Below are 19,142 nucleotides of genomic sequence, written 5' to 3'. Positions count from 1 at the left end.
TTCCGGTTTAATGATTTTCCTTTAAAAAATATGGCCCAGAATGCACGTAACACTCCTTGTGACACTTTGCAAATGAATGTAGATTAGTTAAAAGGGTATTCAACAAGCCAATTTGAAGAATAATTTCTCACAGGCAGAGCAGTCACAATACTATCCCTGACTGGCAGACAATAACAGCCCCTCTAAATTAACAGCTGAAAAAATGCCTCATTAGAGAGAATTCAGTACTTTTCAAGTGTATTGTACCAATAAACATCCCATTCAGATGTGATGCATTGCCTGTGCTTCATCTTAAACTGCCTGTAAAATACAGTGCATACAGCCTTAAATTGAGTCATCTCAATGAAAAAAGCTTAAGTAATAAGTAATAGCATACAATATGTTAATAAACATGGGAACTGTAATCTTATTTCAATATGAGCCCTTTATGTTTGCATCCTCTTGGTGTGAGCAGTGGCATTTACGGAGAGGAGTATAAACTGCTGTCTTGTGCACTGAAGTTTATGGTTTTTGTATAAATTATTTCTTTTATGGTTGAATGTATGTGTATTGTTGCACTGTAACTGTGGCATTTGTGTTCTCAGGGCATAGCATACAGAGGCTGAGTCACACTCTTCAACAAAAGAAGTCTGCTCATGCCTCAGTTGGAGGTTGTGAACCTGAGTTTAAGAAACCAGGCCTGAGAGGGATTATAGGGATGTTGATGTGTTTTCATATCTCGACTTCAAGCAAGCTAGGTTATACATAAGGGATCAGCATACACAAACAGTATCTTCTCCTAAACCCCTTTGTTGTAAACTTGCCGCATTTGATATACCAACACACACGTACCACAAGCTGGCACATTTTCAGCTGCTGACCTGATGTGACCTGACCAAAGCAGGACGCTACTTATACATCACAACACTATTCTATGAATACACAGTGAGCCCTCTAATAAGTCTCTTTAAAGGAATAGTTCAACACTTTGGGAAATGCACTTATTCACTTTCTTGCTGAGAACTAGTTGAAATTTTGATACCACTTTCATATCTGTCCATTAAATATGAAGCTCTACCCAGCAGCTAGCTAGCTTAGCTTAGCATTAAGACAGGAAACTAGGAGAAACAGCTTGCCTGACTCTGTCCAACAATAACAAAATAGCAGCACCTCTAAAGTTCCCTATTGACTTGTTTTTTGATCCCTACAAAAAAATGAAGAGTAAAAACAACAATTTGTGGTTTACCAGATGGATATGTGTGGGATTATTTCTTTGCCAGGAGCAATAACATCCTGTAGTCTTGTCATCACCGTGCCAGGCAACAAGGAAGTCCTGTAGAGAGCTTTAGACTTCCTTGTAGTTGGATTTTGTTACCTATGGACCGAGGGAGACTAGCTGTTAGCTTTTATGCTAAGCTTAGCTAACCAGCTGCTGGCCATACCGTTACATTTGACATACGGATATGATAGTGGTATCAATTTTCTCTTCTAACTCTATAAAAAGGCAAATAAGCATATTTCCCCAAAATTTTTATTTTATTTTTTTTATCTACACCAAAACTGAATGTGCTTATGATGAACTTACTCAACACTACGGGGGCTGGATGAGGATTACTAGCTCTTCAGTGGAACAGCAGGGAAACTCCTTTAAGGGGTTACCTCATTCACTGTAAACACTCTGAGCTCCAGCTGGATTTTGTACACTCAGACAAGGATGACTTCCAGCCCCCACATGCCCACACAGGTATGAAAACACACACACACATATATACACAAAATCATCCTAAGGGCACATTTGCCATTTTAAAACCTTTACTTAAGGAAGTAAATGAGTTAACAGCACATCCTTAATTATAACTGCCTGGGAGAGTGGATGCAGAGGAGGGTAGGCTCCAGACATTCAAACACTGACGCATTGGGAGCTGCCCAGCGCTATGAGTACAACTGATGCTCACCGACTTGCTCAAGGGTACTTAGAGGGCAGCAGAGGGGGAGGAACAATGTTACTCATCTGTCCACCTACACAGATTTTTCCAGCCAGTCTGTGAATTCAAGCCAACAACCAAAAAAATATTCTCTAACCTTTAGGCTGCTTTTGCTCCCACCTCTAAACATGTAGGCCGCTATATCTTACTTACAGGACATCTCCTAACCACACAGAAAGCAAAATTATATTACATCAGCAACAAAGTTTGAAAATGTTGCTATCACACTGGAGTGTCAACATAAATCTAATAAATTTAGGTTTCTTATGGGCTGTGAGATATAAATTCCCACATCAATATATTCAGTTTACAACACAACACATTACTGTGGCACCTTGTGGTCTGTTCGGCAGCATGTACTGTAGCAGGTTTTCTGTGGTACCTGGCATGAGTTGCTGTCCGGTCATGCTTAATGGAGCCATCCCGAGGTTGCTCATGGCTGTTGCCCAGGCGTTGGGGTCTGACATGGGGAACATCATGGAGTTAGAGTCCATGGTCAGGTTATGGTTGCTGTCTGGAGAAAGACACACAAAAAGAGAGATAAGGGAGTGAGATTAAAATTCTCTTTTGACTATTTCAATTAAAATACTACAAAAAGATGTGAATTGATTTAGATGAGTAAAGTAGGGTACAAGGTCAAAAACAGAATTTCTGTCTCACAGATCTCCGGCTTCCTTTTATGACAAAATCTTCTTATTGACATGAGTGCTTTGTGATTTCCAACCTAATTTCAATTCTGTGTTTTGTCACAAGAAAAAGGAACGAGGAGCCAAGGAAAAAAGTAAAAATCCTTCATATTTACAAATTTAAGAATAAAAGCTAATATATTAATTCAATTTCTTATGCTTTCGGATTCAGTAGAGCTCCGGAGATCTCTTGGTTGCAGTACAGAGACAGAGGTGAGTACACACCTTCTGAGACATGTTCTGGAGTGATTGTACAAAATATCATTGGTTATAATGAACAAATATGTTAGCTGTATATGTATAATAATATGTATAAACCAGAATGAGGTAGTTTAGGCCTATCATTTGAATTTGATGAACATTTGATAGGATGTTACACCACTTTTTCTTTCTTTCTGCCATCACTCATCCTCATGCATAAATGTGGTACTTACATCTCCAGTTTGTTTTTCTTTTGGTCTCCAATTCAGCCAATTTCCTATTATATCAGGCCTATGTGCTGTATATATTATGTATTAGAGTATTAGATTAATTATTTAAATTGTCAATTGCTAATTAAGACATAAAGTATTTAAAAAAAAAAAAACTTTTTAAAAATCTATGATTACACTCGGACAGATTTTTTAAAAGAATGAACAATGGGGCAGGTGTAGGTTAAATCCTTGTCTTTGACTGGCTATTCCTGCTATGATCTTACATGTGGTCATTTAATGTTGTGCTTACCCCCACTTGATTAATGTGTCTTATTCTTCACACGCAGCAAAGGACTTTTTTACTCCTAAGTTGGCTCTGAAGAGCCAACTTAAAGGACAAACATGGCCCCTGACCAAAGTTCAAGACACAAAGCAGTACATCTATAACATTACCTCAAAGCAAAGTGAAAATCCTCATATTATTTTTCTGAGAATAAACACTGAAAATTCTCTTACCTACCACTACAGATTCACATATCGGCTGCCACACAAAACCTCAGGCTCATGTTTCTCTGCCAAGTCATAAGTCTTTCACTGCAAAGCAAACATATTCAGATCCCCACAGAAAAAAATAACAAAAAGAAAAACCCTGCAGTAAAGTCAACAGGAACACATCTTACATCCACTGGCGCTTCATTCTCCCGATCTGGAGTTAATTTCACAGCTCTAAATACTCTTACAACTCTTGCTGGTTGAGCTCTCGCTGGCAGACCTGTAAATTACTGAGTGGCAGCGGCTGCTGGCTGAGCAACAAGCCTGCCCTACTCTTCCATGACACTATGTTTAACTGTGATAATACAAACTACCGCCGAACAGCACTGGACCAGGAAAAAGCTTTATTTCCAGTGCCTGGTTTACTTGTGCTCACAATATGTGTGTATGGAGTTCCTGTTCACATTTGCTTGTGCATGTACTATACCGTACCAACAAACATGGCTAAGAAATGTGTTATCCTGCTGACAGACCAACACCAAGAAGCTTCTTGTGCTGTTTCTCTACAAATATGCTGGTGAATGTTTATAAACTAAACAGCTGGATGTTTTCCACATAACTGCATATATGACTGTTAAACATAAGTGTAATTATGCGATTTAAAGCATAAGAATTTCACACTATTTCAGACTATTCATGTTTACGTAATCGTCATGATTAGGACTGTGCTAGCGCTGCACTTTGTAAATAGGTTTCGACAAAGGGAAACCGTGCTCCTGACGTGTTTGTCATATAGCAACGGGTCTGTTTTGCAATGCCTTTCATTCAGCTAATTAATATTCTTCTAAAAATTCCACTAACACAACAACAGCAGACCCACTCATTAAAAGTTGTCTGTGTGTTGCCATGGCAAAGCCTGATAATACATTCATTGTTGTGGTGCTGCTATGTTAATGTTCCTGACAACAGCTTCACAGGCCTGTTAACCACTTACAATCCCACTGGCTGTCCTGCATGACTGGGTGGCAGTACACTCAGGGGAGAGATAATACAGTGGGAGGAGAGGAGTGGTGAAACATAAAGGTTTAAAACACAGGCATGATCATTTTAAAGCAGGTTTACACAGCAGCAACACAAGGAGTGGTGTTCACATTCTGTATAAAAAACTATTGCAGGATTTAACAATATACTATCTACTGTACTGTCTTGTTGCTGGCAGTAAGCTACTGATCTGGACTGGTAAAGCAGTCAGAAACTGGCCCAATTGGGCCAGTGCCCAGAAATAGTTTCCTGACTACTATTTGTCACCCGCTGATGCTGTTATCTTTGTTCTGCAAACAGCCCACTCGCCACTTTCTTACATCTTTTTAACAAATCAGATTAGATGCCAGCTCAGAGTTAGTCATAGTGTAGTGTGGTGCATTTGTGGGGGCTACTACTTTGAATTACAAAGCAAAGAAAAGCATCAGTTACCCATTAGGTGAAAATGATGAATCAGTCTTCACAAGGTTTATACTATTTGTCAGCAATGAGTTGCTCAGAGCTGGCAGAGTTTTAAAAGGCATCAACAGTTGACACATACAGACGTGGCCAAAATTATTAGTACCCTTGCATTTTATTAAAATAATGCACCATTTGCCCTGAACAGTGTTAAAATTAAAAGATATTTTATTATCAATGCATGTCTATGTTTGGTTTGCAGTGGAACAAGGAAAAAAGTTGTGAAAATAACTGAATTCATGCTTATTCTACAAAGACATTTTAAAATAGCCAACAGCCAAGCATGGTCAGTGTAAAGGTTACAAGACCATCTCCAAATAGCTTGATGTTCCTGTGACCACTGTTGCCAATATTATCTTGGTGTGTGGTGTGATTTACCAAAAATTGGAGCTTTTTGGTAAATCACACCAACCCTGCGAAAGAAGAAAAAGAACACCATGAAACATGGAGGAGACTCAGTGATGTTTTGGGGTTGCTTTGCTGCCTCAGGCACTGGGTGCCTTGAATCTGTGCAGGGCACAATGAAATCAAAAGACTGTGAGAAAAGGCATTTTGGAGCAAAACATACAGCCCAGTGTCAGAAAGCTGTGTCTTAGTAGCAGGTCATGGGTCTTCCAGCAGGATAATGACCCCAAACAGACATCAAAAAGCAGCCAAGAGTGGATGAGAAGAAAACGGTGGACCGCTCTGAAGTGGCCGGCTATGAGTCCTGATCTGAATCCCATTGAAGATCTGTGGAAAGAGCTGAAACTTGCAGTTGGGAGACCCATTAAACCTGAGAGAACTGGAGCAGTTTGCTCAAGAAGAGTGGGCCAAACTACCAGTGGAGAAGTGTAGAAACCTTTCTCAGAGTTACAGAAAGTGCTTGACTGCAGTTTTTGCCTCCAAAGGCTTCATATAAATTGCATACCATGCCATATTTTTGACATCTTTGTAAAATGTCCTAAAACAAATGTGTGAAGAGGAAGAAGAAGAAGAGCAGCCCTACTAGTTTTTTTTGTGGAGCTTTCAAACACCTCTCCCATCTCCCTGATACACACCCCTGCACAAGACACACAAGACCGTCCTCCAAAGAAAAAGAAATACGTCCATAAACAACACGTCTATGATGAAGAAACTACGCCCTCTAGTGAGTGTAGTAATTATGACTAATTGTAGAGTGGCAAAGTCTGCAGGGGTATTAGGTTGGTGTGGACAAGATCAAGAAAATGTCAGATTTAAACATAGGAGACTGCTGTTTGTTTCCCGTTTTCTATTGACAGTCAACCATGTAACCATGGCAACAACAGTCCCCTGACCCAAATGTTTGACAGAACAATCAGCATATTAATTGACAAATCAGTTGTCAAATAACTAAATTATCATTTTCCTTCATAAGATCAAGGACTACTACACTAAGCTGTTGCTAATAGAGATGAGCAGATGGAGGAAACAACTGTGCTATCAGCAGCTGAAATTGTTCATTTTATTTATTATGACATTAGGACTGCAACTAATGAATATTTTCATTGTTGATTAATCTGTCAATTATTTCAATTTTCAATTAAAGTCCTCCTCCAGTGACCTCATCACTGAACTGTTTCATGAAGAGTTTTGAGAATGACTCAACTCATCAAGTCACTGGAGGGGGACTTTAATCATTTTATCTATAAAATGTTAAAACTGCTGTATCACGCCCAAAGTGAGATTGAGTCAGATTGCTTTCTTAGTCTGACCAACAGGCAACAAATAATCAAATAAACTTTGTAATAATACAGTTACAAAAATTAGGCATTTTAGAAGTTGTTAACATTTTGTAATAATATGGAACTGAGAAAAACAGGTAATTCTTAACATTTGTGAAGCTATAACCAGCAAATATTTGGCATTTTTGCTTGATAAATGACTAATGTGATTAATCAAATATCAAAATTATAATTAATTATCTTCTTCTTAATCAATTAATTTTCCTGTCAATTGACTAATCAGTTAATTGTTTCAGCTCTAAATGACATGCACTTTTATGATATGTAAACCCCATAGTGATTTCAAAAATATAGTTCATTATTTTGGAAAGTAATAAAGTTCTAAAAAACAATTCAAATATGTCATTTTTGTGCACAGTCAACTATGATAATATGTGTGATATGTGATAAATGATTGATAGATATGTAACAAAAGGTGTATGATTCAAAAGATTTATTTTGTAGAGACAATAGCAACAAATAAGTAACAATAAACGTTATTAGTAACAGTATAAACACATGGTAACATATCAAGAGCCACTGGCAGAGCAACAGAGATCAAAAGTTACACTCTACTTGGTACAAAACCAACTTATTGGTTGTGTGAGTCGGGGTACCGGGTCTGAATTTCTCATACACAGCAGCTGGGGATCACAACTCTGTGTCCTTGCCCCAGTGCTCCACACTGCAAGACAACAAAATTGTTGGTAAGCAGCATACTGGAACTGCCTGTTGTCCTTTCCTGGATTGGGAGGGTCCTCCACAGCCCGGACATCCATCCCAGATCCTCCTTGCTAGCCAAAGAACCCCCTCCTGGAGGACGTAAAGCTCCAGATGTGGCAACAAAGAAAGGCAGTATTCAGGTTTCTGACTGCAACACTTTCTTTCTATGTCAGTCAGCATGTAATGGCACCATCAAAGCTGGTTTGAGGTCTGGCTAGGAGGGCCAGGTAGAGGGGCATTTGAGAAGGACATGGTAGATACCTGTTCATCTTGAATGCACTGGGCTTGCAGCTGCTGAACATCCTGGCTAAGAAGGTCTGCTCCCTGGCTCTGACCTCGACTCCTTCCCAATCCTCTGCCAAGACCCCATCCTTTGGCTGACCCTCTACCTCAGGGCCGGCCTCCAGGAGCAGGTGAAGGATTATCAGGCACAAATCCTGCTGAGTCCTCTCTGCTCTTGAGGCTCTAATGTCAGAAATACACATATAGGCTACTCTGACTTGTAAATTGTAACTTTTTAGTTAATCTACATCAGTGCTTACAACAGTTACACTGAAAAGTTACACTTACTTGTTAGTGAAATTGGAGTTTACTTCAATGTGATTTAATACTCTCTGTGGATGCCATCCATGCCAATATTCAACACAAGCCAATTAATGTTGTAGTTGTGGCCACAGAACATATATCAGATGCTGTACCTCTTCAATTAAATGTGCAGTTGTTATCAAAGATTGACAGAATATACTCATCTTTGTATCTGTGTGTAAACTTTCCTCACATGCTGGCAGACAATATAATGTTCTCCTCATTTTATCACATTCTGATTCACCTCATGGATCATTCCTTTTGCCCTACATTGCAGCATTTTCTCTGGCCAAGCATTTCATACTCCCAAACGCAATGATTTTGATGTTGCTGATGCACACTGACTTTCCCATAAAAAATTTAACATTTTTCTCATACCCAAACTAACTGGATCCATATATCCAGCTGCTTGGTGTTTGGGTTTGTTTTTCATACAAAGTCATAACTACTGCCATGTGTTTTTTGTTTTTTTTCTCTCGTATTTGCTGATTGCTCAACTATTGATGAAGAACAGCAACGGAAGTTGGGAAAAAACCCTGCATGGTTTTGTATAAACAGAAACAACAAAGCAGGTCAAAATTGCACACATTGCATCAAACACATGTGCAGTTCAATAAAACAGAGGAAAATATGGACAACAAACAAGGCATCTAAACATTACAATCCTCCAAACAGTTTTAATATTACACCAGCAGAGTCATAAAAGGATTTATCTGAATCTATTTGATGTTATTTGATCTGTCAGATATTTGCTTTTCATTTCATCATGCTCATATCCTGCTCACATCATCTTTCAGAAACAATAGACAGTATCACTAATGTGTAAAACCAATTCACTCTAAGAGCCACCTACACTGACTGAAGATGTGTGGCTAATTAACAGAGTCACCTTACTTTTCAGCTAGCAATTCAGGGGGGCATTGTAATCACAGGGTCAAGGTTAAAGCAAAGTCTGATAGCTGCTGATAATGAGTCAAAATGCATCAGTGAGAGACAATTCTCATTTGATTAGTCTCAGCTGGTTGCCACTGAGTTGAGTTTGGTTTGTCCAAAGGCCAACTCAACATGTGGCACCACGCTGTTCCAGACAATTATTTCTGACTCATGAATGATTGATTCTGTATTGGGTTGTGACTCAGAAACCGAGCAAGTCATTAAGAGAGCTGAAATTATGTCATGTCAACTAAACTCTGCAGGAGTTATAGAGATAACACTTTCAATGAATGCAGACCATGTGGCAGCAAGTCGACATGCCCTATTTGAAAGGCACATGTGTCCATACAACACTTTAGAAAAAAAAAACAAATTCAGACAGATGATGGTGATCCAGGAGCTGAGGCAAACAACGCCCAGTCAGCACGTTTTAGTGAAAAATTCATCCTCCTTAGGTCCAGGATATTAGAGTGTATTACTGCCCATGTGTACTAGTTTGTGTGGCAGAAACCATAACATTAATGAGCACTTCTGAGTAAGTATTTTTAATTGAAATTGGGAATTTACTTATTTATTTTAGTGACACTTTTATAATTAAAAAAACATTCAAATGAATGAATGAATCAGATTGACTCAGCTTTGAATTGTAGTGTATCATATAATTACAAATATATGTATCATGTTTTTGTATTGCGTTCTGTGTATTTAGATATGTATAGGAGGAACAGATTCACATCCCTAATAAGCTGTCAACCTTTTTCATTTGTTTTCCTGACAATATCTGCTTGTTGCAACTGAAACATGATTAAGGAATTTGTAGTTATAGTGGTAAATAAAACATCTATGTTAAAATGGGAGAAAAGACTGTTGTCAGGGTTGGATATTGGGTTTGGGTAGACATGAAATAAGAATCCCAGACCCCCAGGGTCAAACTGTCATTGAGTAAAAACCTTATTTACCTGACATTCCCTAAAAAATGATCTTGGGGAATATTTTTTGAATGATTAGTATTTGTAAATGAGTCAGTCATGAAAGTCTTAAAAGTCTTTAAAAAAAGCTAAAATGACTTAAAAACAAACTTTGAGAACCTGATACTCAATAGTTCCTCTCAAAAACTGAACATGGATAGACATACAGTGCAAAGCAGTTCAGAGCATACAGTTTTGGGTTTTGTTTTTTTTTTTTTCTTTTTGTAATTGCCAGCCAACACATCTAATGATGAATGCAGTGCTATCCCTGTGCCTGTAGTGCCAGATTACATTGCAAATTTAATTAGGCAAAGACAAATTCTCAAGTGCTTGTCATTTTCTTTGTGCCTTTTTATGACTTACATTTCCTGCTGTGTCAGAAATTGTAGTGTCAACTCATGATCTGAGTCTAATTGCTTGTAATCACTGATCGTGGGAGCAAATTCATTTGTATTTCAGCCTACTATCAACTTTATACAGTAAACATTGTTTTTCTAATGAATGAGAAATACAGACTTTCTTTGCACTTTTTTGAGGTCTAGTAAGTCAATTTGTAGTTTGCCTGAGGTGGTAGAGGAATTTCCTGCAGTATATTATATTTGATTTCTCTGCCTCTGATCATGAAATTTCATTTCCATTTTAGAGCCAGAGTGCCTCCACTATACAGTACTTCCTGTCAATTTGGTCTGAACCCTACAGCCAAATGCTTTGAATCCACTGACACCCTCTTTGCACCATGGAAGCCAGCAGTCAGTGAAGGGTGAATTAATTATTGAACATACCGTTAAAGCAACAGGTGGGAGCCTTCATGTACATTTTTTTTTTTTTTTTTTTACCTCGAATACATTTTTGACTTTAGAGTGAGCAAATGCCAGTATATTGGCTGAGGAGTGCTACTTCCCGTATGCAGGTATCAAAAAACAGGAGCTCTTTAGATCCAAGGACATATCATGAGATCAAAAAAAAGAGCAAAAGGTTAGACTTGTACTTTGCTTTGTGATCAATAAGTCATGACCAAAAAATACCAAGGCACACTGCTTTGCAAATATTAAAAAGCCTTTAATAAATGAACTTGGCACCTATGAGCTAAAGAAGACGGCGTAGGCGCTAAGCCCATTCATTAAAGGCTTTTTAATATTTGCAAAGCAGTGCGCCTTGGTATTTTTTGGTCATGACTTATTGATCACAAAGCAAAGCACAAGTCTAACCTTTCTCTCTTTTTTTGGTCACATTTTTGGCTTTGTGAGCTCACAGCTAAATGTAGAAATTTTATCTGTCTGCTTCTCTTAACATCCTTCTCTTGTGATTTTTGCAGATTTAGTGAGGCAAATTAATGCAAGATTACACCTTTTAACATAAATTCTGTCCCCAGAATTTTTTACATGCATGTTATTATGTCATGCATAGATTTTTTAAATTGATATTGACAGACTTTTGGTGTTTCTAGAGGGACTCTGTCTGGTCAAAATGAATTTGTCGATGGGAAGTTGATTCCCCCTGTGCCCCACAGTCATGAGCTCGTGAACTCTGAGGATTGATTTCAGACCACGGCTTTACTGATCTCCTGGATTCTACTGATTGGCCTTTAGCTCTGCTAAACGCTCCCTCAGGGGGGTGGGGCTGATGGGAAATGAAGCCATTTTAAGGCCTATTGGCTGTAAACCTCCCGGTCGAGAGAGAAGCCATGGACCATTTCGTTCACAATGAGCAAGCTTTCAATAGCAAGCCTTTCCTGAAGAAAGAAACAGAGAGGGAGAAGTTGGAGTGAGATAGGGAGAGAGAAAGAAAGCAGGAAGGTGATGACAGAAGTGAGAAAAGCTCTTTGAATTTACATTAAATAATATATTGGCTGTCTGGCATGAATATGAGAAGAACAACCGCATTAGATTATGTATAAGCTCATTATATTAAAAGAAAAGAAAAGAATGTGCACATGAGAATGTATTTGCATGCTTAAATTAAGTGGTGGTGGTGAGTATCACTTCATGCAGTATTAGTTCAGTTACATATATGATATATATATATATGATGAAATCCAATCATTTACATGGTAAGAAAAATTTCACAGGATTTTCTTACAAGTGCGTCCTTAATCATGAAAACACACAGCAGATACAATAAAATGCACAGATTGCAAAACTGCCTTCTAGTAGTGGATGGCTTTTTGACCTTACTGAGTTTGTGTGCATTTGTGCATTCATCCCCCTTTCCTCAACTACAGACTACATCAGCAAAATGAGGCAAGTGAAACTACATCAGCACAATGTGGCAAAACTGGGACCATCTCAACCGAGAGCAATCTATCATAAATGTAAGTGGAGAGTTTGTCTACAGTATGTGAGGACAACTTTAATGAAGATGGGGACACCTGCCCTCATACCAGTCCAGTCTCAAGTGACTGTTTTGCATTAACAGTTATAGTTTGGGCAAATATAATACAGGCTGAAAGGCATTATGTAACGATAAAAAAAGTGGAGTAAGTTTGGATCGTGTACCATAATGGTAGTCAGTGAAATGTTGTCAATTGTCAACTTTTTTCCCTACTTATAACCATATGGTCTTAGTTGCCCAACATTATGAGGGGGGGACACAAAAATTCCTGGAATTGTTTAAAAAAAATTGTCATTATAAATCTTTTAGTAGTACCTTTCTAATCTCCTTCAAAGTACTCTCCTCCAGACGCGATACACTTGTCCCAGCACTTCTCAAACAGTTCCTGTTGTAATCTTTTGACACTGTGTCCAGAGCCTCCTGCGATTCTTCCTGTATTTCTTCCACAGTGGCGAATCTTCTCCCTTTCAGTCCTAGTTTTAGGCAAATCCGAAAACTACACACTACTCCCGTGCTATCAATGGCTTCTGGGAATTTTCTTTTTTTTTTTAGTCATATATTTTATTTTAGTAGACTTTGGTATCATATTTAAACCCCAAATTAATTCAGATTAAAAGGCTAGTATTGTAGAAAACAAAAAAAATAACTTTGGATTGATTAAGGTGATGGTGAGGGCCCTCCTGTGCTGTAAAATTGCCTAATTCTATCTCCTCTGTCTTTTAAAGTTGAAATTTTGAGATTCGCAGCTCAAGAACTACCAGTGTTGAGCCCATCCCTGCTGCGACTTCTGTAGTCAGAGTTTACATGCACTCTCACATTTGCTTGACGAGCAAAGCAGGACACTGGAAGTGTGCTGTTACTGGTTGTTCAGCAGCTAAAAACTTTACATAGCCTTCCAGGGGATGGAAATTTAGGTCAGGAATGGCTAAAATTAATTTTTGGAGACAATCTTCCCTCCGTTATCGTCCATAAGTGGCTGTGCGTGTGTGTGTTTCACACATTTTACAGGATTTTAAACTTTTTCATCTTCAATCTTTGGATGAAGTTAGAAGAAATATTGTTTCTTTCTGTTACTCAACTCAAGGGATATAAAATATCTGTGCTAAAGCTAAGCTAGCAAACTATGGCGACATTTGAAAAAATGACTTTTACTTACAGTTCTGAAACATCCTTTTGAAATCTCAACTGTGCAACAGCAAGTTCTTCCCCTTCAGGATCAGATTCTGGTTCATAGACCGCTATATACTGTCTTATGTCTCCAGCTGCAGCCATTACTCTAGGTAAAGATGTGGTGTAAGGGAATTTGCATTATTCATTAGGTAGTATTCTGATTGGCTGGGGGTGAAGGTGGGGGCTACACCTCCAGCCACTCAGAAACGCTGATTTTATGTAAATAGCGTCTGAAACAGCCTGCCGGAGGACAGAGAGGAATCTGGGCTGTAAGGAAAGATGGATTTAGAGAAATCTAAACAACTTTTGGGGAATAAAATGTCACAGATATCTTTAAAATAGACTCAGTATTTATAAAAATGAATCAAAAGAGACCATAGTACCAGATCTGAAAGTAGTGTCCAATAAATGTAATGGTTGCATATAGGAACACTTATTCCGAGGAAATATTCTTGAATGCGCGCGCGCACACACACACACACACACACACACACACACACACACACACACACACACACACACACAAAGTTGCTCTTACAGTCTTACAGTACACAAAATACTGTAGATCCTTGTCAATCAAATATGCAGCCTTCCTCCCTGGTGCACACACACAAGCACAACAACATTGTTAATATTTTATATCTTTTCTTCTCTGCTGCTTTGATCTGTTACTTACAGTACAATAGAACCAGTGGGGGTAAAATAATTAGAGTTGTGTTGTGTAAGAAATTGCAATTTATCTTATTACTATTTATAGACCTCAGTTCTTAATGAGAAAGACAAGTAGCATCAGAAGAAGCTGAAGCTTTCTCATCTCAATATGACAGCCTACTGTACATCTCCTTTCTTCTTGTAAATGCAGATGTGTGACTGAACCACATCCTCTAGAGTGACTTTGTTGCAAGTATGCCTGGATTTTTTGTTACTTTAAGATAATTGTCGTACTGTGACTGTGTCTGATTGACTGTGTGATTAATCGAATTTTATTTTCCATTACGATTTTGGCTTCCAACGATTATGAAAACAAGATAATCGAGATAAAACGATTATTGTTTATTATTGTCATTTCTAAATGATGCCCTCATTTTGTCTTGTGTTGCAAATCTAGCAGATCCCTTTCCTTTACAGCGGTGCGCTTTCGCCCCTCTCTAAATGCCTCCGACAGGCGTTGAGCGTCTCTGTCCACAGACTAACCTGTCTTCACCAGGCAAACTGACAGCTGAAATTTACTGAACCAAAATAGTTTGCATGTCGGCTCCACAGGAAGAAATAAACAGTGTTTGTACTTATTTATTTATTGGTTTTATTTCCTCGCCCACTGTAGCGAGTGAATCTGCCTGTAGTGAACCCGAGGCTAGCCGGTGTTTCCTCCGCAGGCTCCACTTCACTCAGCTGCCTGACAGACCCGCTGCTTCTTCCCACTTTAACCTGAATAACAAACCAGGGCTCTGCGCTCCGGCTAGATCCAAACGGACAGCTGAGGCTAACGTTAGCTGGGAGGCTAGCAGAGGCTAGCTGGCTGTGCTTCCCTCCGGTCATGCTGCGGCTAACGCTCCGCTAGCCTCCCAGCTAGCCCTAACCCTGGCTCTCTGTTTGGATCCAACCGGAGCACCGAGCCCCAGAACAAAAGATTAAATCCTACACATTAATCTTGTCTGTCTAATAAACTCAAAGAAAACTACTGCTGCACCCAATCAGCAGGTTCATTAAAGTTTTAATGCTGAGCTCCTGAACTCCAGTCTTCCTAAGTTCTTCCCTCATATATTGTCTTTCTTGATCATTAGCACAATCTATGATTGCATGTTTAATAGTCTCCTCAGCCAGATGGAAAAAAATATGTGCATATATCAACATTGGCAATCGGCAGTCAAAAAGTAATCGTGTTAAATAATGGTGATCTCAATATTGACCAAAATAATCTTGATAAAGATTTTGGGCATAATCGAGCAGTCCGACTGTGTGATGTAAGGAGCCCAGGTGGCACTGCAACCATGAGACAAAACAGTGATTCTACCTGGTGGCACCACATGCAGTAAAAGTTGCGTGATACGTTTAACAGCTGTAATATAAAATGTCAACAGAGAGGAAGAATATAACCTAAAACAAAATGCTGTCTGTGTGAGGTATCTGGTCCTGCGCTCACCACCCTATATCTGCAACTGAGAATTATTATCTGAAAGTCGCAATATTCTACTAAATCAGTCAGATCAGAGTTTTCACCACTTACCTGTTTTAGGTGTAATCAACTAAATCTAATTTATCTGACGGGTATTTCTACATTATTGAACAGATTTGACAATTGGACTATTAGTGCTGCAACTAACGCTCGCTTTCATTATTACTGGATTTATCAATCTTTTTTTTATTTTACTAAACATTAGGTCTATAAAATATTCAAAAATATTCAAAAATGCATGTCACAACTATTGAGAGCCCAAAGTGACATCTTCAGATTGCTTATTTTTTCCAACCAATAGTCAAAAACCAAAGATTTCCATTTAAAATGATATAAGAAAGAAAACAACATATCATCACATTTCAGAAGCGGGAGCCAGAGAATATTTGGCATTTTTGCTTGATCAATAAACTCAATGATTAATTATCAAAGCTGATGGCAATCAATCACCTAACTAAACTAAATTATCAACTAATAATTTCAGCATTAATAAACACCTCACAAAACAATGTAATACATGACCACAAACTAACCTCCAAAATCAACATCTTTCTCTAGATAAAGTTAAAAACAAGCTTAATGTAAACAGAAGTTTCTGCACTGTTGCTGTACTGGACTGTAATAGACTTTGAGAGGTATACCTAATAAACTGGTTACTTGCACATGTGTATTGTAAATCTACTACAATGCTCATACTGTACTTTATTCGGATAAAGGGAGGGTTGGATAGCTTTGCATATTACAGCAAATAACAGCAGTAGTATATTCTAAAACAATCTGCCATATTTTTCAGATGAAAAAATAAATAATACATAATGCCACCACTGGTCCGTGATGCATTTCATTACAATGAATGTCTCTTTCTAAATGTGAGTTAATAAAAGGCAGGCATATGAGGAGAAAGCACTCTTTTTTGGAGTGTATAGTTGGAAACTTCCTGAGGCGTACATTTTTGTGGCTGTAAACAACCCTTTTTTTTTTTTTAAATCAGAGGTTATTGTCAGGGAACAGCATTTGGAAGCAAAGCTTTTCTTTTTCTTAGGGCGCAGATACTTAGATTCCCTGGATGTGGATGTGTGTGAGTGTATGTGTGTGCATGCATGAGTGCATGCATGTGTGTGTAAGACAGAGAGAGAGAGAGAGAGCGATGATAGCGATAGGGAGAGAAAAGCCTGGGTTCTCTTATATCCATATAAATCTCCTCCAGCTTTGCACTTCAAATAATCAGCAATGCATTATGAAGTTTGAGATGAACACGATTGATCGATCCTTTCTTCTTCTGTCCTTGAGGGTGTTCTGCCAGAAAGAGTGTCTTCCTCCTCTACAATTAATCTAATCAGCCTTAATAAAAGCATCCATTACTGAGGCAGCATCATCGACTGGCAGAGCTGAATGTTTACTGATGAATAATCCAACACAGGAAAATACTGATTGGTCTGCTGATCTTAACAACCTCCAAAGCTGCCACATTACCAACCATGTATTCAGCCAATGAGCCAGACTGTATCTGTTTTCTGTCAGTCATATTGGACAGTCAGCCTGTAAACCACTGAGTTTTATCTTAATCAGCTACAGCCAGCTGATGGTTCGCAACATAAGTAGGAAGAAATTTCTCAACAGTCAGTACAGACACACAAATATGGCTTACATTATACATTTAGTAGAAAGACAATGGTGATTCAATAGTTGCAACGCATTTCCATCAGAATCAACACACTATTATCAAACACACAAGCAGACGAGGATGGTAACAGACACTTCTTTGTAACAATACAACTGCTTACAGGGTTTATTTTCCCTTTACTTGCTCACTGGCTCAGATAAGGTGAAACACAACTTCAGGCGATGTGAACACAGGGGAACAGGAAATTCTGATGTATTCATTCTCTGTTCTGTCTTTGATGAGCAACACCACTCAGACAAGAAGCATCTCGGTAAGTTTTTTTCTGTTACCTGTACAGAGAGGAAAACTGGAGTCTGGAGGCACCACCTACGACTGTCTTAAATTGCGAGTGTGCATCTGACACAAATGTCTTTTATATTAATATAAATGGAGTAAATAAGAAGTAAACTTATAAAAGAGTAATTTGAGAACCTGTAAACATCTGTGTTTTGGGACTAACTTCAGGTTATTTTGTTTTCTATATTTTTCATCACTAGAAATAATTTAGTTCTGGTTTTCTGGGATTCCTGTGGCACAGCTGTCGGTGTAAACTCAATACACAATACAACACTGCTCTGCCCAGCGCATGACTGCATACAGAGAGTATAATAGTGAGGAGGCTGACATGCTACGCAGAGAATTTTTTGGGTTTGACATAAAACATGTCTGGGGCAGTGGGAGCCTAGAAATGAGAGAAGTGGACTTGTGACTGAAATCCTCTTCTTGTATTTCCAGGCCAACAGGGGAAATATGGGAGGAGAGACCCAGTGACTATGGCCTTGCTCAGACTGCCAACCCAAATCTGTTTTCTGGCATATCCAGATTTGTCCAGATTGATTTTAGTAAGTCTTGACAGCAAATCAAATCCAAGACACACTTGGAGGTGGTTTCACCAGCGTCACCAGTGTACATAGTTACTGACGCCTACGTCGTTACCACAGCAGCCCGTGCAGATAGGTTGGTGATGTCTGGACACACAAATCCCATCTGATCACTTGTAAATAATAGTTCGGACACTCTGTCTTAAAGATCTGATTTGAGAAACAAATCTGATTTGCCTGCAGTCTGAACAAAGCCTAACAGTCTCACCTCCCTTAACTACCACTAATTAGGCCTTGATAAAGAAACTTCATCATCAGCTGCTGCAGTGAAGCTACCAGGGACCCCAAAGTAGAAGACTGCAGTCAGACTTAGTGTGAAAAGAAATTGAAATGTGTATAATTTTATTTACAGCTTGTAACTTCACTGTTTTGGTTCACTCTCACCACTCAGCAAGCAGCTGTTTTCAGTGAAAAAGCTCTAAAAAAAAAAAACCAAAAAAAAAAACGAACCTTCTATACAACCTGCCAGGCAACAAACAAAGAAAAAAGTTAACTGCTGTATCTGGGGAGCGAAAGTGGAGCATTTAGCAGCTAGAAACCAAAACAAAGTTTAAAGAAGAGTGAATATTGAACTTGCTAATGTTGCTCTGTGTCTGCTGGATGTGTAAATAGGCAATTTGTGTTCGCCATAACAACTTAATAATGCAATTATATGCCAGTGTTGTGTTAACATAACTGCAGGTTATAAGAAATCATTGTTGTCTTGTGCTTTTCTAATATTTTCCTGGGCTCTTCAGTTGAGTGGTAAAATATTTTATAGCCTTTATTGGACAGAGACTGTTGAGATACAGACAGGAAACACAAGGATAAAAAAGAGGCGTATGACAATATGAGAGAGTTATGTTTCTATGGGATGTGTCTTAACCACAAGGGAATCAGGACTCGGAACATGTTTCTTTATTTGAAATGGGCGGAGCAGGTGAATGCAGTTGA

General features: G+C 38.6%; 1 protein-coding gene across 9 annotated transcripts in view; it reads right to left on the bottom strand.

The window, feature by feature from the left end:
• Positions 1-19,142, bottom strand: part of LOC122989911 (ecto-NOX disulfide-thiol exchanger 2-like) — a 196,242-nt gene that overhangs the window by 77,394 nt on the left and 99,706 nt on the right. For 4 of the 9 annotated variants that reach the window (XM_044362944.1, XM_044362945.1, XM_044362946.1 and 1 more), the window contains exon 3: positions 2,347-2,478. In XM_044362944.1, coding sequence (XP_044218879.1) covers positions 2,347-2,478 — 132 coding nt within the window. The other 5 variants (XM_044362949.1, XM_044362951.1, XM_044362948.1 and 2 more) reach the window with 4 other exon arrangements.

The sequence above is a fragment of the Thunnus albacares genome, chromosome 10, assembly GCF_914725855.1.
Source record: "Thunnus albacares chromosome 10, fThuAlb1.1, whole genome shotgun sequence".
In the NCBI taxonomy this organism is placed as follows: Eukaryota; Metazoa; Chordata; class Actinopteri; order Scombriformes; family Scombridae; genus Thunnus; species Thunnus albacares.
Note: the sequence above shows the minus strand (reverse complement) of the source record. Positions and strands in the feature narration are given on the sequence as shown.